The sequence below is a fragment of the Pseudophryne corroboree genome, chromosome 4, assembly GCF_028390025.1.
Source record: "Pseudophryne corroboree isolate aPseCor3 chromosome 4, aPseCor3.hap2, whole genome shotgun sequence".
Classification (NCBI taxonomy): Eukaryota; Metazoa; Chordata; class Amphibia; order Anura; family Myobatrachidae; genus Pseudophryne; species Pseudophryne corroboree.
Genome location: NC_086447.1, coordinates 73171716 through 73198679, shown reverse-complemented (window position 1 = coordinate 73198679; position 26964 = coordinate 73171716). Strand labels below are relative to the sequence as shown.

Here is a 26964-nt window from a genome sequence, read left to right as displayed (position 1 = left end):
CATACAGCCAATCCCTTACGATACATAGATCTGCCCAGCCGTAACTCTGATCACCCCTTCATAAAATGCAAGGTAAGCTTCAAATAGTTAAATCTCCAGCTTGGAATTCTCTAGCTTTCTATGCAAGGTGTCACAACTGAGGGCCTGAGCTGACGGGAGGCAGCCTCAGTTGTAGGGGCTGAGATGTACCGGAACCTGGGAGGTTGTATCAGACCCCTGGACATGTAAGTAACATGAATAATAACTGCCCGAAGGCGTGACCACGACAACTTGGATAAAAGTCAATGATGTTTATTATGACAACTCCGCAACACAGCAGCAGTAAAAGAAAACGTAAAAGTCAGCAAAGAATAAATACAGTTCCTGGGTACTACAGGATGGCAGGAGCCACAGGGCACTGGTAGTGTGAGATAGTTCTTATGATCTTCTAGATGGAAAGTCCTTACCAGGCCCGACTGTAGCAATGGAGACAACCCAGGATTGTGCCAGCTGGTGTTCCAGGAAAAGCTGGGTTGCTGAAGATAAAACAGCTGCTGTGGATACTGGCTGGAACCAGACTGTTGTTAGCACGGAGTGGATACTGGCTGGAACCAGTTAAATAATAAATGAACTTGGGAGCGATGAAATATGAACTGAAATGTAGAACTTGAGAGCGGAGAAATAATAATACCGGTGGAGAGTGGTAAAGTGTAGAAAGGACACCGGCCCTTTAAGGGAAGCTGTACTCTGCTGGAAGCTGAGCTGGAAGCAGGTAATGTTGTAGCTGGAAACAGATGAATCCACAATGGATTGGAGAGTCAGGCTACACCGCAGGTGGAATGCTGGTGCGGGTCTCTATGGTGGAAGTCTTGAGACAGGAGCTGGAACCTGGAAGACAATCACAGGAGAGAGACAAACAGGAACTAGGTTTGACAACCAAAGCACTGACGCCTTCCTTGCTCAGGCACAGTGTATTTATACCTGCAGCAAGGAAGGGATTGGCTAGGCAATTATGCAGATTATCAATACTGAGAACAGATTGGTGGAAATGATCAGCTGACAGAATCCAAGATGGCTGCGCCCATGCAGACACTTGGAGGGAAGTTTGGTTTGTAATCCATGTGGTAATGAAAACAGTAATGGCGGCGCCGGCCACCGGAGACAGGAGGCGCCAGGCTGACAGATGCACATCCAACCACGCGGACACAGCGGAGGCCGCGGCTGACGTAATCGCCACTCAGACACTCTGCATGCAGAAGTTCAGGGACGGCGGCGGAGGCCGCGGGAGACGCCATGCCAGGTGTAATATGGCGTTTACTGTGACAGCGTCCCAGAGTGACAGGAGAGGATACAGGAATGTACACATCAGGATAACAGATGGGATCCGGTCCTGGAGCGCTGAGCCAGCCTTAGGAGGCATCTGATGGGTAAGAAATGGCGTCCAGATACCCGGATCGTGACAGCACCCCCCCCCCCCTTTAGGAGTGGCCCCAGGACACTTCTTTGGCTTTTGAGGAAACTTGGAATGGAATCTCCGGACCAAGGCAGGAGCATGGACATCAGAAGCATTGGTCCATGAACGTTCCTCAGGACCATAACCCTTCCAGTCAATAAGATATTGTAGTTGACCGTAACGGTGACGTGAGTCCAGGATCTTGGCCACTTCATACTCAACGCCTCGTTGAGTTTGGACTTTCGGAGTTGGAGGAAGTGAGGAATGAAACCGATTCAAGATCAGCGGTTTCAACAGGGAAACATGGAATGTCCTGGGTATTTTTAAGAAGGGAGGCAAATGGAGTCTGTAAGCAACAGGATTGATGACTTGTTCAATCTTGAAAGGACCGATATAGCGAGGTGCAAACTTCATACTGGGAACTCTTAACCTCAAATTCTTCGTGGATAACCATACCCGATCACCCACCTTGAGAGCAGGAACTGCTCGACGCTTCTTATCCGCAAACTTCTTGTACCTGAACGATGCCTTGAGCAGAGCTGATCGTACACTCTTCCAGATATTGGCAAACTGATGCAAGGTGATATCCACTGCGGGAACAGAAGTTGCTGGAAGCGGTTGGAACTCAGGGACTTTAGGGTGGAATCCAAAGTTAGTGAAGAATGGTGTTGAAGCAGATGAAGAATGATACTGGTTGTTATGACAGAACTCGGCCCAGGGAAGTAATTGAACCCAGTCATCTTGAGAGGAGGACACATAGATGCGGAGGAAGGCCTCCAAGTCCTGATTCACCCTCTCGGTTTGACCATTGGTCTGAGGATGGTAAGCCGTGGAAAACTTTAGCTTGACTTGGAGGACTTGACATAAACTTCGCCAGAATTTGGCTGTGAATTGAACTCCTCGATCTGAGATAATTTCTTCAGGAAGACCGTGGAGTCGGAAGATCTCTTGTATGAATACTTGAGCCAACTTGGAAGCTGATGGAAGACCGGTGAGAGGAATGAAGTGTGCCATCTTGGTGAACCGGTCAACTACCACCCAGATGGTATTGAACTTGTTGCACATGGGTAAGTCTGTAATGAAATCCATCGACAAGTGGGTCCATGGTCGACGGGGAACGGATAGTGGAACCAGTTGCCCCGCAGGCGACTGGCGGGATACTTTATGTTGGGCACACTTTGGGCAAGATGCAATAAACTCCAAGACGTCCTTTTTCAGAGTTGGCCACCAATAGGACCTAGAGATAAACTCCAGGGTTTTTTGGATACCTGTATGTCCGGCAAAACGGGAAGCATGGGCCCAATGCACGAGCTTCTTCCTTAGCATCGGCTTCACAAAACTTTTCCCTGATGGGGGCGTAGAGTCCATCCCTACCGTGGAGAATGCCAACGGATTTATAATAGGATGCTTGTCTGAAGACTCTGACTCATTTTCTTGCTCCCATGAGCGGGAAAGGGCATCGGCCTTGCGATTCTGAGAGCCCGGACAGAACTGGAGTTTAAAGTCGAACCTGGAAAAGAAAAGTGCCCATCTGGCCTGACGAGGGTTGAGACATTGTGCGCCCTTCAGGTATAAAAGGTTCTTGTGGTCTGTAAGTATGGTGATTGAATGAGAAGCTCCCTCCAACAGATACCTCCACTCTTCTAGAGCGAGCTTGATGGCTAGCAACTCCTGGTCGCCAATGGCATAGTTGCGCTCAGCTGGGGAGAACTTCCGGGAGAAGAAACTGCAAGGGTGTAAATGGCCATCTTTAGCCCTCTGAGATAACACCGCTCCTACTCCAACGGAGGAGGCATCCACCTCTAAGATGAAAGGAGAGTCGATGTCAGGCTGTTTCAGAACAGGCGCAGAGATGAACCTTTGTTTTAAAAGATGAAATGCTTGCATGGCTTCTTCAGACCACTTGGACGGGTTAGCACCCTTCTTAGTGAAAGCAGTAATAGGCGCCACAATGGTGGAAAAGTCTCGTATAAACTTTCGGTAATAGTTGGCGAACCCTAAGAACCTCTGGACCCCTTTGAGGGTTAAGGGTACCGGCCAATTTTGGATTGCTTGTAGTTTCTCAGGATCCATCTCTAGTCCGGAACCGGACACAATGTACCCTAGAAACGGAATGGACTTGACTTCAAAGACGCATTTTTCTAATTTGCAATAGAGATGATTGACACGGAGACGGGACAGAACCTCTTTAACCCAAAAACGATGTTCCTCTAAATCGTTGGCAAAAATGAGGATATCGTCTAGATAGACCACGACATGACGGTATAGAATGTCTCTGAAGATCTCATTGACAAAATGCTGGAAGACAGCTGGAGCATTGCTCAATCCGAAGGGCATGACGAGGTACTCATAAAGTCCGTCACGGGTGTTAAAGGCGGTCTTCCACTCGTCACCCTCACGGATCCGGATGAGATTGTATGCACCTCGCAAGTCCAGCTTTGTAAAGATGGTAGCTCCGCTAACTCTGTCAAAGAGCTCAGTAATCAGGGGTAAAGGATAACGGTTCTTGATGGTAATGTCGTTCAAACCTCTGTAGTCGATGCACGGCCGCAGACCACCATCTTTCTTTTTTACAAAAAAGAAGCCTGCGCCGGCTGGAGAAGAAGAAGGTCGAATGAACCCCTTTGCTAGGTTCTCTTTAATATATTCCTCCATAGAATGCGTCTCAGGCAGAGACAACGGATAAGTTCGGCCTCGAGGTGGAACCTTCCCTGGAACGAGATCAATCGGACAGTCCCATTCTCTATGAGGAGGAAGGATATCAGCAGAAGCTTTACTGAACACATCCGTGAAATCTTGATATGGAGGAGGTGGAACATCAGACGACCTGGGGGAGGAAGAACAGACAGGCAATACTTTAAACAAACATGTCTCTGCACAGGAGGAACCCCATGCCAGGATTTGCGTAGTCGTCCAATCAATTGTAGGATTGTGAAGACGGAGCCATGGAAGGCCCAGGACCACAGGATGTGTGGCTCTTGGAATCACTAAAAAAGAAATAAGTTCGGAATGAAGAACTCCCACTCTCAGACGAACTGGTAGAGTCCTTAAAGAAATAACTGCATCAAAAATTTTGCTGCCATCCACGGCAGTTAAAGAAATGGACGAAGGAAGTCTCTCGGTGGGTAGGGACCACCGTTTAACATAGGCTTCGGTAATAAAGTTCCCAGCTGCTCCGGAATCAAGGAGGGCAATGACGTTCCGATAACGTTGAGCAACTTGAAGCGAGACTGGGAGATTACAATCTTGAGGAGATGGAGAGGAGATCATTACTCCTAGCCGGCCCTCTCCTTGGCGAGCTAGGATTTGGAGTTTCCCGGACGTTTGGGACAGGCATTAATGGTGTGAGACGGAGCTGCACAATAGAGACAGAGAGACTCGGAGAGGCGTCTTCGGCGCTCAGCAGGAGTTAAACGGGAACGGCCAAGTTGCATGGGCTCATCTTTAGATGGTGACAGTTGACGAGGAGGAGGAGCAGAAGATTTTGGAGCAGATGATCTTCCACGCTCAGTTGCTCTCTCTCTGAAACGTAAATCAACTTTCGTGCAGAGTGAGATTAGCTCATCTAACTTAGAAGGTAAGTCTCTGGTAGCTAACTCATCTTTAATACGCTCAGATAAGCCATGCCAGAATGCAGCATACAGGGCCTCGTCGTTCCATGCCAGTTCGGATGCCAGGATCTGGAACTGTATCAGATATTGTCCTACAGTACGTGACCCCTGGCGTAAACGGAGAATCTCGGATGAAGCTGAGGTTACCCGGCCTGGCTCGTCGAAGATGCGCCTGAATGTTGACACGAAGGCAGTGTAGGAAGATAGCAGGGTGTCGGACCTTTCCCATAACGGTGATGCCCAATCAAGGGCTGAGCCACTGAGAAGAGAAATAATGTAGGCAATTTTTGTACGGTCACTGGGAAAATTGCCAGGTTGTAGCTCAAACTGAATCTCACACTGGTTGAGAAATCCCCTGCAGAATCTTGGAGATCCGTCAAATTTTGCTGGCGTTGGAAGATGAAGACGTGGAGCAGAAATGGGTAAGGTGGGTGGGGTTATAGCTGGAGTCACTGTGGTTGACGCACCAGACGCGCCTGATCCACGGAGAGTTGTCTGAATCCCATCCAGCCGAGTAGAGAGATCCTGGAGACAGCGGATGATGTGGCCCTGTGCAGCCTCCTGATGTTCTAGTCGGGCTGCCAGTTCTTGCATCGGCCTGGCCGCTTGATCCTGGTCTCCGGCTGGATTCATTAGGTCAGTGCTTACTGTCACAACTGAGGGCCTGAGCTGACGGGAGGCAGCTTCAGTTGTAGGGGCTGAGATGTACCGGAACCTGGGAGGTTGTATCAGACCCCTGGACATGTAAGTAACATGAATAATAACTGCCCGAAGGCGTGACCACGACAACTTGGATAAAAGTCAATGATGTTTATTATGACAACTCCGCAACACAGCAGCAGTAAAAGAAAACGTAAAAGTCAGCAAAGAATAAATACAGTTCCTGGGTACTACAGGATGGCAGGAGCCACAGGGCACTGGTAGTGTGAGATAGTTCTTATGATCTTCTAGATGGAAAGTCCTTACCAGGCCCGACTGTAGCAATGGAGACAACCCAGGATTGTGCCAGCTGGTGTTCCAGGAAAAGCTGGGTTGCTGAAGATAAAACAGCTGCTGTGGATACTGGCTGGAACCAGACTGTTGTTAGCACGGAGTGGATACTGGCTGGAACCAGTTAAATAATAAATGAACTTGGGAGCGATGAAATATGAACTGAAATGTAGAACTTGAGAGCGGAGAAATAATAATACCGGTGGAGAGTGGTAAAGTGTAGAAAGGACACCGGCCCTTTAAGGGAAGCTGTACTCTGCTGGAAGCTGAGCTGGAAGCAGGTAATGTTGTAGCTGGAAACAGATGAATCCACAATGGATTGGAGAGTCAGGCTACACCGCAGGTGGAATGCTGGTGCGGGTCTCTATGGTGGAAGTCTTGAGACAGGAGCTGGAACCTGGAAGACAATCACAGGAGAGAGACAAACAGGAACTAGGTTTGACAACCAAAGCACTGACGCCTTCCTTGCTCAGGCACAGTGTATTTATACCTGCAGCAAGGAAGGGATTGGCTAGGCAATTATGCAGATTATCAATACTGAGAACAGATTGGTGGAAATGATCAGCTGACAGAATCCAAGATGGCTGCGCCCATGCAGACACTTGGAGGGAAGTTTGGTTTGTAATTCATGTGGTAATGAAAACAGTAATGGCGGCGCCGGCCACCGGAGACAGGAGGCGCCAGGCTGACAGATGCACATCCAACCACGCGGACACAGCGGAGGCCGCGGCTGACGTAATCGCCACTCAGACACTCTGCATGCAGAAGTTCAGGGACGGCGGCGGAGGCCGCGGGAGACGCCATGCCAGGTGTAATATGGCGTTTACTGTGACAGCGTCCCAGAGTGACAGGAGAGGATACAGGAATGTACACATCAGGATAACAGATGGGATCCGGTCCTGGAGCGCTGAGCCAGCCTTAGGAGGCATCTGATGGGTAAGAAATGGCGTCCAGATACCCGGATCGTGACACAAGGGCAGACAGCTCAATGAATAGGATGTCCGACTGCAGTGTCATAGGCAACAGGTTCGAATCCCGGGCACATCAGCATCCCAAAATGTAATAAAGGACAGTGTGACTGAACAACAAAGAGCTATCAAATCAAGTACATGAATGCTGTATACCAAAGGTACTGTATTAGCGACAAAAGGGGTCATGTTGGGAGACGGGGGCGGTCAGGAGATGCTGGGCTTCAAAAAGAGGGAAAGCTGCAAGTGAAAGTAATTAGATAATTCATAATTAAGTGCTGCCAACAGCGCCCCCTACCTTACAGCGCTATGGGCCTAAATCAAGGTTGATTGCAAAACAACATTTTCCTCTAATGGGCAAAACCATGTGCACTGCAGGTGGGGCAGATGTAACATGCGCAGAGAGAGTTAGCTTTGGGTGTGGTGTGTTCAATCTGCAATCTAAATTGCAGTGTAAAAATAAAGCAGCCAGTATTCACCCTGCACAGAAACAATATAACCAACCCAAATCTAACTCTCTCTGCACATGTTACATCTGCCCCCCCTGCAGTGCACATGGTTTTGCCCATTAGAGGAAAATGTTGTTTTGCAATCAACCTTGAATTGGGCCCTATGTGCGGTGCACACTCTGCACACACCTAATTACGGCCCCGTCCTTCAGATCCCTTTCTGGCATCCCACGCTTGCACATGCATGGGGGATGCAATCAATTTGCCGGCTGTCAGGATCCCGGCGGTCAGGATACCGACGCCAGAATCCCGACAGCCAACAATGCCGACAGCCGGAATCCCAGCGCACAGGGCCTATTCCCACTCATGGCTGTCAAGGACACCCATAGAGTGAGAATAGAACCTGTTGCAAGCTGCCGCAAGGGGACTCTTAGCGCTCGACCCGCTGCCGGCATTCTGGCGGGTGAGATGCAGCTGTCGGGCTCTTGACAGCCGGCATCCCGCACTCCGCAAATAATATATAACCTATGCACGGCCCGATGGCATAAGGCAAGCCGTTCTGTACCTGGAAGTAAAGTCATAGTGGGGAATCCAGTTCTTGGCCCTGCCAGTTAATGCGGCCACAGCCACACTTCGCGGCAGCTCGACTCGCACAATTAGGGCTACATACAAAACTGTATGATTCCCGGGTGATGGCGGGCCGCCAGGGGTGTAAGATGCGGTGCCAATGCCGGTGTGTCAGCACTGCTGCTACGGCAACTCTCGCCCTTCGCGTGCAATCGGATTCCCCCCCATAGTGTTACTTAACTTTTAACTCTCCGCCTGGGCAGTCTCTTATGGGAGCTTGTGCCCAGGCAAGAGACTCTTCTTAAGCTGCCCCTAAACTTTATTTCTTGTTGCCGAGATCTTTGGCAGCCCACGCACTGACATATACAGCGGGAGCAAAGGATCTCATACACACCTGTCGCAGGTCTACGGATCCCACTGTCCCCTTCGCCACCATGGGAGAGTGAGCTGGATGGCAGAAGTACCGGGACATACCCACTTGAAACCAGCAGGGCACAATGGTCCTAAGATCATTATCTTATAGCTGGACTATAGGACTGGTAACCATACATGCTCAATATTTACTGGGTTCAGCAAATACGTTATACTGAATTCTCTGGTATTTATCATCACATGAAGTCTAGGCTGCTATGATCCTTACATAATTACTGTTCATGTCTAATTAGATTTGCTATTATACAGATGGAAGCCTGGCTCATCTAGCCTTCTTTGCTGTGCCTAGGTGCACCAAGGTTTATTAGCATAAACCTTTCACCTATTGTTCTCAGCTGCAATACAATACAGATAGAACAATACAGCAGGGGATTAAGGGGGTCATTCCGAGTTGATCGCTCGCTAGCTATTTTTTGCAGCCCTGCGATCAGATAATCGCCGCCTATAGGGGAGTGTATTTTTGCTTTTCAAGTGTGCGAACGCATGTGCAGCCGAGCGGAACCAAAAAGTTTTGTGCAGTTTCTGAGTTGCCCAGAACTTACTCATCCGCTGTGATCACTTCAGCCTGTTCGTGTCCGGAATTGACGTCAGACACCCGCCCTGCAAACGCCTGGACACGCCTGCGTTTTTCCAAACACTCCCAGAAAATGGTCAGTTGCCACCCACAAACGCCCTCTTCCTGTCACTCTCCTTGCGATTGGCTGTGCGAATGGATTCTTCGTTAAATCCATCGCTCAGCAACGATCTGCTTTGTGCATGCGCAGTTTTGCCGAGTTTTGACCTGATTGCGCCGCAGCAAAAAAACCTAGCGTGCGATCAGGTTGGAATGACCCCCTAAGTCATTACAGCAGGGGATTAAGTCCGACATCACTGTCTCAATGAATCCTATTAAAGGGATAGATGAGCAGGGCTCCATCTGTACTTACAGTTTGTCATTGATTTGTACTAGTTTTACTAATTGTTTTATTACACATAAACACTGTTTAACCTGTGGCCATAAGTGTATTTTTCCTACGGGTGACACATATTCAGACATTGATATTGTCAATAATACTGAATCGTAAAACTGTTTTTCACATTGGGGGTAATTCCAAGTTGATCGCAGCAGGAAATTTTTTAGCAGTTGGGCAAAACCATGTGCACTGCAGGGGAGGCAGATATAACATGTGCAGAGAGAGTTAGATTTGGGTGTGGTGTGTTCAATCTGCAATCTAAATTGCAGTGTAAAAATAAAGCAGCCAGTATTAACCCTGCACAGAAACAAAATAACCCACCCAAATCTAACTCTCTCTGCACATGTTATATCTGCCTCCCTTGCAGTGCACATGGTTTTGCCCAACTGCTAAAAAATTTCCTGCTGCGATCAACTTGGAATTACCCCCATTGTGAGTAAAAAACACTGGGGTCTATTCATGAAGCAGTGAAAAGAGTGGAGAAGTGAGCCTGTGGAGAAGTTGTCCATGGCAACCAATCAGCTGCTCCATACAATTTTATAGCATGCAAATTATAATTGTTACTTCAATGCTGATTGGTTGCTATGGGCAACTTCTCCACTGGCTCACTTCTCCACACTTTTCACTGCTTCATGAATAGTCCTCACTACTGTCATTTAGGGGCTGATGTATGAAGCAGTGGTAAGAAGAAGTTTCCTGTAGTAACCAATCAGCTTTGAGGAAGCATTTATCCAGTACAGTCCTATAAGGAACTCTCCTGTTCTATCTGCAGACTGCATGGAAAGCGGGACTCTCCATATTTCTGGGACTGGCTTCTCCCGTGGCAACACGTTCGTTAGTATCTGTGGCTCTCACTGTGACATGTACAATCACCTGACTACGCCGACAGACGTCTATTGTGCTAACTGGAGGTTAAACAGTGAGTCGAAAAAAAAGCTTGAATGTACAATTGTGTGTAACTATTCATTTTCTATACGAACGTCTTGGTCACCCTTTGTCTTTCCAGTTGCCGGGGAACTACAAGTCTCATCATGGTCTGACGTCATTGACCAATTCTATACAATTTTGTTATTTTTGCCAAAAATGATATTACGTCTGTTGTACTGGATAGCAAATAACAATCTTATTCTCCCTTATGTTATCTGTAGGACCGGTCATAAGGGATCCTGTCGTTAGGTCGTCAGTAAGTCAATCACTATTGGTCGACAGTAAGTAGGTTAACGTGGTTTGTAGGTCGACAGGGACTCTAGGTCGACATGTTCTAGGTCAACAGGTCAAAGGGTCGACATGAGTTTTTCAATTTTTTTTTTACTTTTTTTATACTTTACAATCCACGTGGACTATGATTGGGAATAGTTACCCGAAGCACGTCCAAAGCCGCGAGGGAGCACGGTTATGGTGGCCAATCCCGGGATCGGCGGTATTCCGGGATTTAGGCCCAAAAATAGCCGTGATTCAATCCCGGGATTGGAAGCTCCAATCCCGAGGATTGAGGGATCAGCGTTGAGCGTCCACAGGACGCTCAAACGCTGCCCGGCTTCTGCCTTCCGGGTCCCCAGCGCAGCGTGAGAGGTCACGCTGCGCTGTCAGCTGCTGGTGGGAGCCACCGGCAGCGTTAACAGGATGTTCCCCTCCCGCCCGCCCCCGGTATATGGCGGGCGGGGCGAGGGGGCGGCGAACTAGGTAAAAGCCAATCCCGGGTATCCCGGGAATCCCGGGATTGGTCATTTTTCAATCCCGATACCCGGAATTGAAAAAATGGCCCGGGATTGGCTTCCCTAGACACGGTGCACTAATTGGTCACTGTACGGAGAAAACGACACCAAAAAATTTAAAATACTCACGTCGACCTTTTGACCTTTCAACCTGGACCATGTCGACCTAGAAACTCTGTCAACCTAGTTACTATTGACCAATAGTGGTTGACCTAGACACTGTCAACCTAAGTGTGGTCAACCCTCCATACCACACCCCAGTCAGAGGGCCTGATACTTGGTGGGACGCCATGTCGGTGTTTTATGGAGTGGAGGGATCTTGGTCACTTGCCACATGTGTCTAACTTTGTTTGCGCATGTGTCATAAACTTCTTGCAATGACGGTCGCAGAGATGTTTTATTCACTAGGTGACCGTCAGGCACCATTTGTGGGTGGCAATGGAGGAGTGGCTACTAAACCACAGAGGTGTGCTGACCAGCTTGGGGGCGTGTCACTGCCTTAGACAGTATCGGATAATAGGTTGACAGTCAATAGGTCAACCCCAAATGATTAACATGCATTAGGTCAACAGGTACAAAAGGTAGACATTGGTAAAAGGCCATCATGTAAAAGGTAGACAGTAGACAGTCCAAAAGGTCGACAGATTCAAAAGTTCGATATGACAATGGTCGACAACTTTTTTTTTTTTAAATAACTTTTTTCAACTTTTTTATCCTTTACCCTCCACGTGGAGTACGATTGGGAATAGTAACCTTGACCAATGCATGGTGAGCGAAGCGGTAAACTAATGGGTTTTTTTTGGGGGGGGGGATGTGGGAAAGAGTGGGGAAAAAAACTTGAGGCATCCTTATTCGTGTTGACTATTTCCATGTCAACCTTTTGATCCCAGAGGTGGGGCTGAAGCATAGTCCAAAATTGAAATAAGGGAGCCACACCAACTGCCAGTGGCAGTTACAGAGGGAGAGGGCCGCAGTGCTGTCCAAAATTCAAATAGGGAGCCACGCCAACTGCCACCCCAACCGTACATCGCTGGCCGGGACTCATTGGGCACTCGGCGTGGCTCCTCTATTTAAACTTCTGGAGTTGAACACCTCTGGAGCCGCCACTGATGTCGACAATTTGGGGTCGACCTATTGTCTGTAGACCTTTTTCCTGTAGATCTAATGAACAAACCCACCTTAAACTGTGATCCCATAGACAGTGAAAATGGCTCTGGTGTCTCAGTTCGGCCAGTTTGTCTAGCTATAGGGTTTTTCATAAGGTTATTACTGACCAACTTGCGACTGATGGTTGTATCTTTGTTCACAAGCGGCAGATCGGTTTAGAGCAAATAAACTGCATTCTCCTATCCTCTAAATAGCAGCGGTTGAAGTATGATTCCTAACTTCAGAAATCTTGCTTTAAGAAGGAAACCCCTAAGTCTGACAGAGGCCCCAGATTGTCCAGTATTGAGCTGCAGTTGATTCACCCTGGCCAAAAACCTAGCAAGGCACGGAATGCAAATGGAACTTAATTATTAAATAAGTCAATAACCTTGGGCTTACAGAAGAGCAGCCATGGATAGTAAGTAGAGAAATATGGGTGTACGGAAGAGCGGCCACGGATAGTAAGTAGAGAACCATGGGCGTATGGAAGAGTGGCCACATATAGTAAGTACAGAAATATGGGCGTATGGAAGAGCGGCCACGGATAGTAAGTAGAGAAACATGAGCATATGGAAGAGCAGCCACGGATAGTAGGTAGAGAAATATGGGCGTATGGAAGAGTGGCCACAAATAGTAAGTATAAAAATATGGACGTACGGAAGAGCGGCCACGGATAGTAAGTAGAGAAACATGGGCATACGTAGAGCGGCCACAGATAGTGAGTAGAGAAACATGGGAATACAGAAGAGCGGCCACGGATAGTGAGTACAGAAACATGGTGTGTGCGGAAGAGCGGCCACGGCTAGTAAGTAGAGAAATATGGGCATACGTAAGAACGGCCACGGATAGTAAGTAGAGAAATATGGGTGTACGGAAGACCAGCCACAGATAGTAAGTAGAGAAATATCGGCGTATGGAAGAGTGGCCACGAATAGTAAGTAGAGAAATATGGGAGTATGGAAGAGTGGCCACGAATAGTAAGTAGAGAAATATGGGAGTATGGAACAGTGGCCATGGATAGTAAGTAGAGAAACATAGGCATACGGAAGAGCAGCCACGGATAGTAAGTAGAGAAACATGGGCATACAGAAGAGCGGCCATGGATAGTGAGTAGAGAAACATGGAAGTACGGAAGAGCGGCCACAGATAGTAAGTAGAGAAACATGGAAGTACAGAAGAGCGTCCACAGATAGTAAGTAGAGAAACATGGAAGTACGGAAGAGTGCCACAGATAGTAAGTAGAGAAACATGGACATACAGAAGAGCGGCCACGGATAGTGAGTAGAGAAACATGGGCATGCGGAAGAGCAGCCACGGATAGTGAGTAGAGAAACATGGGCGTGCGGAAGAGCAGCCACGGATAGTAAGTAGAGAAAATATGGGCGTATGGAAGAGTGGCCACGAATAGTAAGTAGAGAAATATGGGCATATGGAAGAGTGGCCATGAATAGTAAGTAGAGAAATATGGGATTATGGAACAGCGGCCATGGATATTAAGTAGAGAAACATGGGCATATGGAAGAGCAACCATGGATAGTAAGTACAGAAACATTGGCATACAGAAGAGTAGCCACAGAAAGGAAGTAGAGAAAATACGGGCGTATGGAAGAGTGGCCAAGGATAGTATGTAGAGAAACATGGGCGTATGGAAGAGCGGCCACGGATAGTAAGTTGAGAAATATGAGTGTATGGAAGAGTGGCCATGGATAGTAAGTTGAGAAACATGGGTGTACAGAAGAGTGGCCACGGATAGTAAATAGAGAACCATGGGCGTTTAGAGGAGCAGCCATGGATAGTAAGTGAGAAACATGGGTGTACGGAAGAGTGGCTATGGATAGTAAGTAGAGAACCATGGGCATATGGAAGAGTGGCCACAGATAGTAAGTAAAGAACCATGGGCGTATGGAAGAGCGGCCACACATAGTAAGTAGAGGACCATGGGCGAATGGAAGAGCGGCCATGGATAGTAAGTAGAGAAACGTGGGCATACGGAAGAGCAGCCACAGATAGTAAGTAGAGAACCATGGGCATACGGAAAAGCAGCCACGTGTAGTAAGTAGAGGACTATGGGCATATGGAAGAGTGGCCACGGATAGTAAGTAGAGAACCATGGGCATATGGAAGAGCGGCCACACATAGTAAGTAGAGAACCATGGGTGTATGCAAGAGCAAGGATAGTAAGTAAAGAAACGTGGGCGTACGGAAGAGCAGCCACAGATAGTAAGTAGAGAACCATGGGCATATGAAGAGCAGCCACGGGTAGTAAGTAGAGAACCATGGGCATACGGAAGAGCAGCCACGTATAGTAAATAGAGAACCATGTGTGTACAGAAGAGTGGCCACGCATAGTAGGTAGAGGACTATGGGTGTACAGAAGAGCGGCCACGGATAGTAAGTAGAGGACTATGGGCGCATGGAAGAGTGGCTACGGATAGTAAGTAGAGTGCCCTGGGCGTACGGAAGAGTGGCTACGGATAGTAAGTAGAGAACTATGGGCATACAGAAGAGCAGCCACGTATAGTAAATAGAGAACCATGTGTGTACAGAAGAGTGGCCACGCATAGTAAGTAGAGGACTATGGGTGTACAGAAGAGCGGCCACGGATAGTAAGTAGAGGACTATGGGTGTACAGAAGAGCGGCCACGGATAGTAAGTAGAGGACTATGGGCGCATGGAAGAGTGGCTACGGATAGTAAGTAGAGGACTATGGGCACATGGAAGAGTGGCTACGGATAGTAAGTAGAGTGCCCTGGGCGTACGGAAGAGTGCCCATGGTTGCTATACTCAGTCAGTCCCATCGGTTACACTTTAAATCAAGGAGAGCTAAACTTGTCAATTTGGGACATAGATACTTTATTCCACTGAGGATTAGTCAGCCGATGGTATTTCAGCTGCTGTGGTACTACAAGCCCCAGAACTCCCTCGCCTGCCACTGGCTCGTAGAATCACAACTCCTGGAGAGAAACAGACAGATACAATACTGTTACTCTCTGTGTAGATTGTGGCATGTCATTTTTAATCTATTGACTGGGTGATGTTTGCACTTGTATAATTATTTTGTTGGCTGGTGCGAGGCTGGGAAAAAGGACGAGTCCCGAAGTCACAATGGCTGCGATACGATGGGAAACGCGTGACTCATTTACATAGACGAGTTTCTCTCGTGGGAAAAAATAACATCACTTTTTACTGTGTTTGAACAATAAATGACGTGTTTTACGTTAGGAGATGAGGCTGAGAATAACAGCTGCAGACGCCAAGAAAAACAAACATTACACAACTTTAATTAAAAGCAGGTAACAGGCAGAGCAGTTAGAGGTTATACAATATGCGTTTCCGTGCAGTCATTATATCAGAATCCCACACTGCAAACAATGGGGGTAATTCTGAGTTGATCGCAGCAGGAATTTTGTTAGCAATTGGGCAAAACCATGTGCACTGCAGGGGAGGCAGATATAACATGTGCAGAGAGAGATAGATTTGGGTGGGTAATATTGTTTCTGTGCAGGGTAAATACTGGCTGCTTTATTTTTACACTGCAATTTAGATTGCAGATTGAACTCACCACACCCAAATCTATCTCTCTCTGCACATGTTATATCTGCCTCCCCTGCAGTGCACATGGTTTTGCCCAACTGCTAACAAAAATCCTGCTGCGATCAACTCAGAATTACCCCCACAGATACCAGCATCAGCCAGTTAATGAAGTGATTAAACTTCTTCATATAGAGCTGGGATTTTCTCATACTTCACATTATATATTATATGCACTGTATTTTACCAAGGACCCCCAAATGTGTGTCTGTTTATATATTTGCCAACTCCCCCCGAGGGCGGAATATACTAAGCAGTAATGTGCGGTTTGCAGCAATCCCCTTTTGTATCAAGTTCCGGAAAGGAAAACTGTCCAGGGCTTTGTGCCCAATAGGCGCTGTGTACAGAAGCCTGGGGCACCCCCCCCCCACCCCCACGGCGTACACAGGGCGACAATTGCGCAGGTGCAAAAGGGCTCCCAGGTCATGACCCTGGAGTCTTGAGGGGAATTTTTCGCAATTATTGATGCCTGCACAGCGATATCTGGGATGGCAGGGCGGGATATACAAAATGCGTAAATTTGCTTCTGCGCGTAAGCTGTATGTTAAAACTATTTGACCCAGAATCAGCCCCTATGCGTGCGGATGTATTGCCAGTGCTCCTGGTATGAGTACATTTACAGGTGAAACTCAGAAAATTAGAATATCGTGCAAAAGTTAATTTATTTTAGTAATTCAACTTACAAGGTGAAACTAATATATTATATAGACTCATTACATGCAAAGGGAGAAATATAAAGCCTTTATTTGTTATAATTTTGGTGATTGTGGGTTGCAGGTTAAGAAAACCCCAAATCCAAAATCTCAGAAAATTAGAATATTACATCAAATCAATAAGAAAAGGGTTTTAAATACAGAAATGTCGGCACCCTGAAAAGTATAATCATGCATATGTACTCAGTACTTGGTTTGGGCCCCTTCTGCATGAATCACTGCCTCAATGCGGCGTGGCATGGATTCTATCAGCCTGTGGCACTGCTGAGGTGTTATGGAAGACCCGGATGCTTCAATAGCGGCCTTCAGCTCTTCTGCATTGTTCCGTCTCATGTCTCTCATCTTTTTCTTGGCAATGCCCCATAGATTGTGTCGGGATCCCGACCGCCGGACTACCAACAACTATTCTCCCTATTGGGGTGTCCACGACATAGCGTGGCTCGCGTAGCATGCCACCGTGCCCGCAGCGATCCCACAAGGGGCTCTTTTGCGCTCGCCCCGTTGCTTGTATTCCGGCGGTCGGGTTCCCAGCTCTGGTATATTGGGCGCCATGATCCCGAGCACCGGTATATTGTAGTATATCTGATGGCTGACAACCATCGAAAACCTGCAATGCAAAAAGTACTTTCATCGGATTTCGATGTCCATCCCTAATTCTGGCATCTGCCAGAATTGCCCGATGGCCAGGCCAGCCATGCATTGGAGTATGGAGAAGGCTGCTAAAATACAAACCCAGAATCCTACCACAAACTCATAGAGCAACGCTCAGCAATGATTACCTGGAGAACTCAATATGGAAGAGAGTTGTCCAACCTTCTAAAAAGGAAAAGTGTGGGGTTTGCTCATAGAAACCAATCAAATTCTATTGGTTGCTATGAGCAACATCTTTACATTGCCTCTTAAGAGGCTTGATAAATCTCCCCCCTAACTCTCTGTCCTTAATGTACAATGGTGGTCATTCCGAGTAGAGATGAGCGCCTGAAATTTTTCGGGTTTTGTGTTTTGGTTTTGGGTTCGGTTCCGCGGCCGTGTTTTGGGTTCGAACGCGTTTTGGCAAAACCTCACCGAATTATTTTTGTCGGATTCGGGTGTGTTTTGGATTCGGGTGTTTTTTTCAAAAAACCCTAAAAAACAGCTTAAATCATAGAATTTGGGGGTAATTTTGATCCCAAAGTATTATTAACCTCAAAAAACATAATTTACACTCATTTTCAGCCTATTCTGAACACATCACACCTCACAATATTATTTTTAGTCCTAAAATTTGCACCGAGGTCGCTGTGTGAGTAAGATAAGCGACCCTAGTGGCCGACACAAACACCGGGCCCATCTAGGAGTGGCACTGCAGTGTCACGCAGGATGTCCCTTCCAAAAAACCCTCCCCAAACAGCACATGACGCAAAGAAAAAAAGAGGCGCAATGAGGTAGCTGTGTGAGTAAGATTAGCGACCCTAGTGGCCGACACAAACACCGGGCCCATCTAGGAGTGGCACTGCAGTGTCACGCAGGATGTCCCTTCCAAAAAACCCTCCCCAAACAGCACATGACGCAAAGAAAAAAAGAGGCGCAATGAGGTAGCTGTGTGAGTAAGATTAGCGACCCTAGTGGCCGACACAAACACCGGGCCCATCTAGGAGTGGCACTGCAGTGTCACGCAGGATGTCCCTTCCAAAAAACCCTCCCCAATCAGCACATGATGCAAAGAAAAAGAAAAGAAAAAAGAGGTGCAAGATGGAATTATCCTTGGGCCCTCCCACCCACCCTTATGTTGTATAAACAAAACAGGACATGCACACTTTAACCAACCCATCATTTCAGTGACAGGGTCTGCCACACGACTGTGACTGATATGACGGGTTGGTTTGGACCCCCCCCAAAAAAGAAGCAATTAATCTCTCCTTGCACAAACTGGCTCTACAGAGGCAAGATGTCCACCTCATCTTCACCCTCCGATATATCACCGTGTACATCCCCCTCCTCACAGATTATCAATTCGTCCCCACTGGAATCCACCATCTCAGCTCCCTGTGTACTTTGTGGAGGCAATTGCTGCTGGTCAATGTCTCCGCGGAGGAATTGATTATAATTCATTTTAATGAACATCATCTTCTCCACATTTTCTGGATGTAACCTCGTACGCCGATTGCTGACAAGGTGAGCGGCGGCACTAAACACTCTTTCGGAGTACACACTTGTGGGAGGGCAACTTAGGTAGAATAAAGCCAGTTTGTGCAAGGGCCTCCAAATTGCCTCTTTTTCCTGCCAGTATAAGTACGGACTGTGTGACGTGCCTACTTGGATGCGGTCACTCATATAATCCTCCACCATTCTATCAATGTTGAGAGAATCATATGCAGTGACAGTAGACGACATGTCCGTAATCGTTGTCAGGTCCTTCAGTCCGGACCAGATGTCAGCATCAGCAGTCGCTCCAGACTGCCCTGCATCACCGCCAGCGGGTGGGCTCGGAATTCTGAGCCTTTTCCTCGCACCCCCAGTTGCGGGAGAATGTGAAGGAGGAGATGTTGACAGGTCGCGTTCCGCTTGACTTGACAATTTTGTCACCAGCAGGTCTTTCAACCCCAGCAGACCTGTGTCTGCCGGAAAGAGAGATCCAAGGTAGGCTTTAAATCTAGGATCGAGCACGGTGGCCAAAATGTAGTGCTCTGATTTCAACAGATTGACCACCCGTGAATCCTTGTTAAGCGAATTAAGGGCTGCATCCACAAGTCCCACATGCCTAGCGGAATCGCTCCGTGTTAGCTCCTTCTTCAATGCCTCCAGCTTCTTCTGCAAAAGCCTGATGAGGGGAATGACCTGACTCAGGCTGGCAGTGTCTGAACTGACTTCACGTGTGGCAAGTTCAAAGGGCATCAGAACCTTGCACAACGTTGAAATCATTCTCCACTGCACTTGAGACAGGTGCATTCCACCTACTATATCGTGCTCAATTGTATAGGCTTGAATGGCCTTTTGCTGCTCCTCCAACCTCTGAAGCATATAGAGGGTTGAATTCCACCTCGTTACCACTTCTTGCTTCAGATGATGGCAGGGCAGGTTCAGTAGTTTTTGGTGGTGCTCCAGTTTTCTGTACGTGGTGCCTGTACGCCGAAAGTGTCCCGCAATTCTTCTGGCCACCGACAGCATCTCTTGCACGCCCCTGTCGTTTTTTAAAAAATTCTGCACCACCAAATTCAAGGTATGTGCAAAACATGGGACGTGCTGGAATTGGCCCAGATTTAATGCACACACAATATTGCTGGCGTTGTCCGATGCCACAAATCCACAGGAGAGTCCAATTGGGGTAAGCCATTCCGCGATGATCTTCCTCAGTTGCCGTAAGAGGTTTTCAGCTGTGTGCGTATTCTGGAAAGCGGTGATACAAAGCGTAGCCTGCCTAGGAAAGAGTTGGCGTTTGCGAGATGCTGCTACTGGTGCCGCCGCTGCTGTTCTTGCGGCGGGAGTCCATACATCTACCCAGTGGGCTGTCACAGTCATATAGTCCTGACCCTGCCCTGCTCCACTTGTCCACATGTCCGTGGTTAAGTGGACATTGGGTACAGCTGCATTTTTTAGGACACTGGTGACTCTTTTTCTGAGGTCTGTGTACATTTTCGGTATCGCCTGCCTAGAGAAATGGAACCTAGATGGTATTTGGTACCGGGGACACAGTACCTCCAACAAGTCTCTAGTTGGCTCTGCAGTAATGATGGATACCGGAACCACGTTTCTCACCACCCAGGATGCCAAGGCCTCAGTTATCCGCTTTGCAGTAGGATGACTGCTGTGATATTTCATCTTCCTCGCAAAGGACTGTTGAACAGTCAATTGCTTACTGGAAGTAGTACAAGTGGGCTTACGACTTCCCCTCTGGGATGACCATCGACTCCCAGCGGCAACAACAGCAGCGCCAGCAGCAGTAGGCGTTACACGCAAGGATGCATCGGAGGAATCCCAGGCAGGAGAGGACTCGTCAGACTTGCCAGTGACATGGCCTGCAGGACTATTGGCATTCCTGGGGAAGGAGGAAATTGACACTGAGGGAGTTGGTGGGGTGGTTTGCGTGAGCTTGGTTACAAGAGGAAGGGATTTACTGGTCAGTGGACTGCTTCCGCTGTCACCCAAAGTTTTTGAACTTGTCACTGACTTATTATGAATGCGCTGCAGGTGACGTATAAGGGAGGATGTTCCGAGGTGGTTAACGTCCTTACCCCTACTTATTACAGCTTGACAAAGGGAACACACGGCTTGACACCTGTTGTCCGCATTTCTGGTGAAATACCTCCACACCGAAGAGCTGATTTTTTTGGTATTTTCACCTGGCATGTCAACGGCCATATTCCTCCCACGGACAACAGGTGTCTCCCCGGGTGCCTGACTTAAACAAACCACCTCACCATCAGAATCCTCCTGGTCAATTTCCTCCCCAGCGCCAGCAACACCCATATCCTCCTCATCCTGGTGTACTTCAACACTGACATCTTCAATCTGACTATCAGGAACTGGACTGCGGGTGCTCCTTCCAGCACTTGCAGGGGGCGTGCAAATGGTGGAAGGCGCATGCTCTTCACCTCCAGTGTTGGGAAGGTCAGGCATCGCAACCGACACAATTGGACTCTCCTTGTGGATTTGGGATTTCGAAGAACGCACAGTTCTTTGCGGTGCTTTTGCCAGCTTGAGTCTTTTCAGTTTTCTAGCGAGAGGCTGAGTGCTTCCATCCTCATGTGAAGCTGAACCACTAGCCATGAACATAGGCCAGGGCCTCAGCCGTTCCTTGCCACTCCGTGTGGTAAATGGCATATTGGCAAGTTTACGCTTCTCCTCCGACAATTTTATTTTAGGTTTTGGAGTCCTTTTTTTTCTGATATTTGGTGTTTTGGATTTGACATGCTCTGTACTATGACATTGGGCATCGGCCTTGGCAGACGACGTTGCTGGCATTTCATCGTCTCGGCCATGACTAGTGGCAGCAGCTTCAGCACGAGGTGGAAGTGGATCTTGATCTTTCCCTAATTTTGGAACCTCAACTTTTTTGTTCTCCATATTTTATAGGCAGAACTAAAAGGCACCTCAGGTAAACAATGGAGATGGATGGATTGGATACTAGTATTGGATACCTGCCGACTGCCGACACAGAGGTAGCCACAGCCGTGAACTACCGCACTGTACACTGGTTGATAAAGAGATAGTAGTATACTCGTAACAACTAGTATGACACTATGACGACGGTATAAAGAATGAAAAAAAAACCACGGTTAGGTGGTATATATTATAATAATAATACAATTATGGATGGACGGACTGCCTGCCGACTGCCGACACAGAGGTAGCCACAGCCGTGAACTACCGCACTGTACACTGGTTGATAAAGAGATAGTAGTATACTCGTAACAACTAGTATGACACTATGACGACGGTATAAAGAATGAAAAAAAAACCACGGTTAGGTGGTATATATTATAATAATAATACAATTATGGATGGACGGACTGCCTGCCGACTGCCGACACAGAGGTAGCCACAGCCGTGAACTACCGCACTGTACACTGGTTGATAAAGAGATAGTAGTATACTCGTAACAACTAGTATGACACTATGACGACGGTATAAAGAATGAAAAAAAAACCACGGTTAGGTGGTATATATTATAATAATAATACAATTATGGATGGACGGACTGCCTGCCGACTGCCGACACAGAGGTAGCCACAGCCGTGAACTACCGCACTGTACACTGGTTGATAAAGAGATAGTAGTATACTCGTAACAACTAGTATGACACTATGACGACGGTATAAAGAATGAAAAAAAAACCACGGTTAGGTGGTATATATTATAATAATAATACAATTATGGATGGACGGACTGCCTGCCGACTGCCGACACAGAGGTAGCCACAGCCGTGAACTACCGCACTGTACACTGGTTGATAAAGAGATAGTAGTATACTCGTAACAACTAGTATGACACTATGACGACGGTATAAAGAATGAAAAAAAAAACCACGGTTAGGTGGTATATATTATAATAATAATACAATTATGGATGGACGGACTGCCTGCCGACTGCCGACACAGAGGTAGCCACAGCCGTGAACTACCGCACTGTACACTGGTTGATAAAGAGATAGTAGTATACTCGTAACAACTAGTATGACACTATGACGACGGTATAAAGAATGAAAAAAAAACCACGGTTAGGTGGTATATATTATAATAATAATACAATTATGGATGGACGGACTGCCTGCCGACTGCCGACACAGAGGTAGCCACAGCCGTGAACTACCGCACTGTACACTGGTTGATAAAGAGATAGTAGTATACTCGTAACAACTAGTATGACACTATGACGACGGTATAAAGAAAGAAAAAAAAATACCACGGTTAGGTGGTATATATTATAATAATAATACAATTATGGATGGACGGACTGCCTGCCGACTGCCGACACAGAGGTAGCCACAGCCGTGAACTACCGCACTGTACACTGGTTGATAAAGAGATAGTAGTATACTCGTAACAACTAGTATGACACTATGACGACGGTATAAAGAATGAAAAAAAAACCACGGTTAGGTGGTATATATTATAATAATAATACAATTATGGATGGACGGACTGCCTGCCGACTGCCGACACAGAGGTAGCCACAGCCGTGAACTACCGCACTGTACACTGGTTGATAAAGAGATAGTAGTATACTCGTAACAACTAGTATGACACTATGACGACGGTATAAAGAATGAAAAAAAAACCACGGTTAGGTGGTATATATTATAATAATAATACAATTATGGATGGACGGACTGCCTGCCGACTGCCGACACAGAGGTAGCCACAGCCGTGAACTACCGCACTGTACACTGGTTGATAAAGAGATAGTAGTATACTCGTAACAACTAGTATGACACTATGACGGTATAAAGAATGAAAAAAAAACCACGGTTAGGTGGTATATATTATAATAATAATACAATTATGGATGGACGGACTGCCTGCCGACTGCCGACACAGAGGTAGCCACAGCCGTGAACTACCGCACTGTACACTGGTTGATAAAGAGATAGTAGTATACTCGTAACAACTAGTATGACACTATGACGGTATAAAGAATGAAAAAAAAACCACGGTTAGGTGGTATATATTATAATAATAATACAATTATGGATGGACGGACTGCCTGCCGACTGCCGACACAGAGGTAGCCACAGCCGTGAACTACCGCACTGTACACTGGTTGATAAAGAGATAGTAGTATACTCGTAACAACTAGTATGACACTATGACGACGGTATAAAGAAAGAAAAAAAAATACCACGGTTAGGTGGTATATATTGTAATACAATTATGGATGGACGGACTGCCTGCCGAGTTCCGACTGCCGACACAGAGGTAGCCACAGCCGTGAACTACCGCACTGTACTGTGTCTGCTGCTAATATAGACTGGTTGATAAAGAGATAGTATACAATACATACAACAATATACTACTATACTGGTGGTCAGGCACTGGTCACCACTAGTCACACTGGCAGTGGCACTCCTGCAGCAAAAGTGTGCACTGTTTAATTTTAAATTAATATAATATTATGTACTCCTGGGGGCTCCTGCTATAACAACCTGCAGTGCTCCCCAGTCTCCCCCACAATTATTATAAGCTTTGCCTTTTATACATTGATGTGCAGCACACTGGGCTGAGCTGAGTGCACACAGACTGAGTCACACTGTGTGACTGGCTGCTGCTGTGTATCGTTTTTTTTCAGGCAGAGAACGGATATAGCAGAGAACGGATATATTAAAATAAATAAAAGTTAACTAACAACAACTGCACTGGTCACTGTGGTAAACTCTGTCTGACTCTGCACAATCTCTCTCTCTCTTCTAATCTAATTTCTAATGGAGAGGACGCCAGCCACGTCCTCTCCCTATCAATCTCAATGCACGTGTGAAAATGGCGGCGACGCGCGGCTCCTTATATAGAATCCGAGTCTCGCGAGAATCCGACAGCGTCATGATGACGTTCGGGCGCGCTCGGGTTAACCGAGCAAGGCGGGAGGATCCGAGTCTGCTCGGACCCGTGAAAAAAACATGAAGTTCGTGCGGGTTCGGTTTCAGAGAAACCGAACCCGCTCATCTCTAATTCCGAGTTGAACGTAGTTGTGCTAAATTTAGCACAGCTACGATCTTCTTCCGTGACATGCGGGGGGACGCCCAGCACAGGGCTAGCCCACCCCGCATGTCAGTCCGGCCCCACTCGCAGAAGTGCAAAGGCATCGCACAGCGGCAATGCCTTTGCACTTAAAGAGTAGCTCCCGACCAGCGCAGCTTTAGCGTGCTGGCCGGGAGCTACTCGCCGCTCCCCTGCCCGCAGCGGCTGCGTGTGACGTCACGCAGCTGCTGCGGCCCGCCCCCCCCCCCCCCCCCCCCCCGTTCGGTCCGGCCACGCCTGCGTTGGTCGGACCAAACCCACGAAACGGCAGCCAAACACCGCCGTTCTGCCCCCTCACGCCCATCGATCGCCTCTGCCTGTCAATCAGGCAGAGGCGATTGCATCCCTGCTACGGCCTTCAGCCGTCCGGCAGGCGCACTGCGGCGCCGGTGCATACGCAGCAGGGACCCGTTCGCTCAGCTGCGTTAAAACGCAGCGAGCGAACGGGTCAGAATGACCCCCAATATGTCCACAGAGACAGAGGAACATAATAAAGTCAGTAAACCAAACAATGAACATTATATAACCACAAGGGCATGTAGACCCCCAGCCACTGTCCAGGAATGATTTGGTCATACTGAACTAGTTTGTGAGGCTTACGTGAATGAGACACAGCAGAGATTTTGCTTGTTAAACCATTACTGCGAGCCTCAGGTTGTTTTGTGATGTGAACACAGGAGGCCTGAATGTTGGGGGGGAGGGGGGGGGGGGGTGAATCGGGATCTTTTAATGGAAATTTTAAAATTGTAAAGTTTCTTTTCTTGAGCAAAATATTGCATCAGAATATACCGAACAAACGCTTTTTAATCTGGACCAGAAATAATGGATTTATAAATCTATTACATGCTGACTCAAGATTTACTAGTCATGTCTTGTGTTTAATGTCATTTGGAGCCAAGCTTAGGTATTTATTTATTTATTTATTTATTTGTTTGTTTGTTTTTAAATGTCCTGTTATCTGTCTCCCCCCATGTTAGTGAGTGTCTAGTGCAAGAAACATGGGGGGGGGTCATTCCAAGATGATCGCGAGCTGCCGTTGTTCGCAGCATAGCGATCAGGCTAAAAATCGGCATTTCTGCGCATGCGTACGCACCACAATGCGCAGGCGCGTCGTACGGGTACAATGAGCATTGTGGGTTTGCACAGCGTGTAACGAACATTCCAGTCGCACGGCCGAACGCAGGAAGATTGACATGAAGTGGGCGTTTCTGGGTGTCAACTGACCGTTTTCAGGGATTGCTTAGAAAAACGCAGGCGTGGCAGAAAAAACGCAGGTGTGGCTGGGCGTTCGCTGGGCGGGTGTGTGACGTCAAAAGCCGTCCCTCCGTCGTTAGAATCAACGCACACGAAGAGTAACTACAGGGCTTGTCTTGTTTTGCACAAAACGATTTTGCAGGCGCTCTGCTGCACAGGCGTTCGCACTTCTGCAAAGCGAAAATACACTCCCCAGTGGGCGGTGACAATGCGTTTGTACGGCTGCTAAAAACTGCTAGCGAGCGATCAACTCGGAATGACCCCAATTTTTGTAGCCAAAGGTGAAATTACAACTCCAGTATATAAAATAAAATGTAATTCATATTTGCATGCCATGTCCACTAGGTGGCACTGCAAGAATGCTTTTTCTTTAAACATTCACTACTGTACAAAGCTCTCTTATGCTGCGCTACGATGCACCCAACTGTACTTCAATACTTTAAGGGGTCATCTCATTTAGGTGCGAGTGGGGTCCTTTCAAGCTGGTGTCACTGTGAACTGACCAGAGGAAATTAGCATTTTTTTGTGTGCACACCCGTGAGCAGGTGGACAGGTTGGGAAAATCTTTATTCTAAGGGAAAATGTCAGGACAGAGGGGGTGATTCCGAGTTGTTCGCTCGCTAGCTGCTTTTAGCAGCATTGCACACGCTAAGCCCCCGCCCTATGGGAGTGTATCTTAGCTTAGCAGAAGTGCGAATGAAAGATTAGCAGAATTGCGAATAGAAATTTCTTAGCAGTTTCTGAGTAGCTCCAGACCTACTCACAAATAGCGATCAGTTCAGTCAGTTTCGTTCCTGGTTTGATGTCACAAACACACCCAGCGTTCGCCCAGCCACTCCCCCGTCTCTCCAGACACTCCCGCATTTTTCCCTGAAACGCCTGCGTTTTTCCACACACTCCCAGAAAACGGGCAGTTTCCGCCCAGAAACACCC

At 47.5% G+C, this 26964-nt stretch overlaps 1 protein-coding gene across 1 annotated transcript in view; it reads left to right on the top strand.

Annotated features, from left to right (window-relative positions):
* PKHD1 (PKHD1 ciliary IPT domain containing fibrocystin/polyductin) overlaps positions 1-26964 on the top strand; it is a 985750-nt gene that overhangs the window by 142218 nt on the left and 816568 nt on the right. The window contains exon 32 of the mRNA XM_063919219.1: positions 10175-10321. Within this exon, the coding sequence (XP_063775289.1) occupies positions 10175-10321 (147 nt within the window). The remainder of the gene's footprint in view (positions 1-10174; positions 10322-26964) is intronic.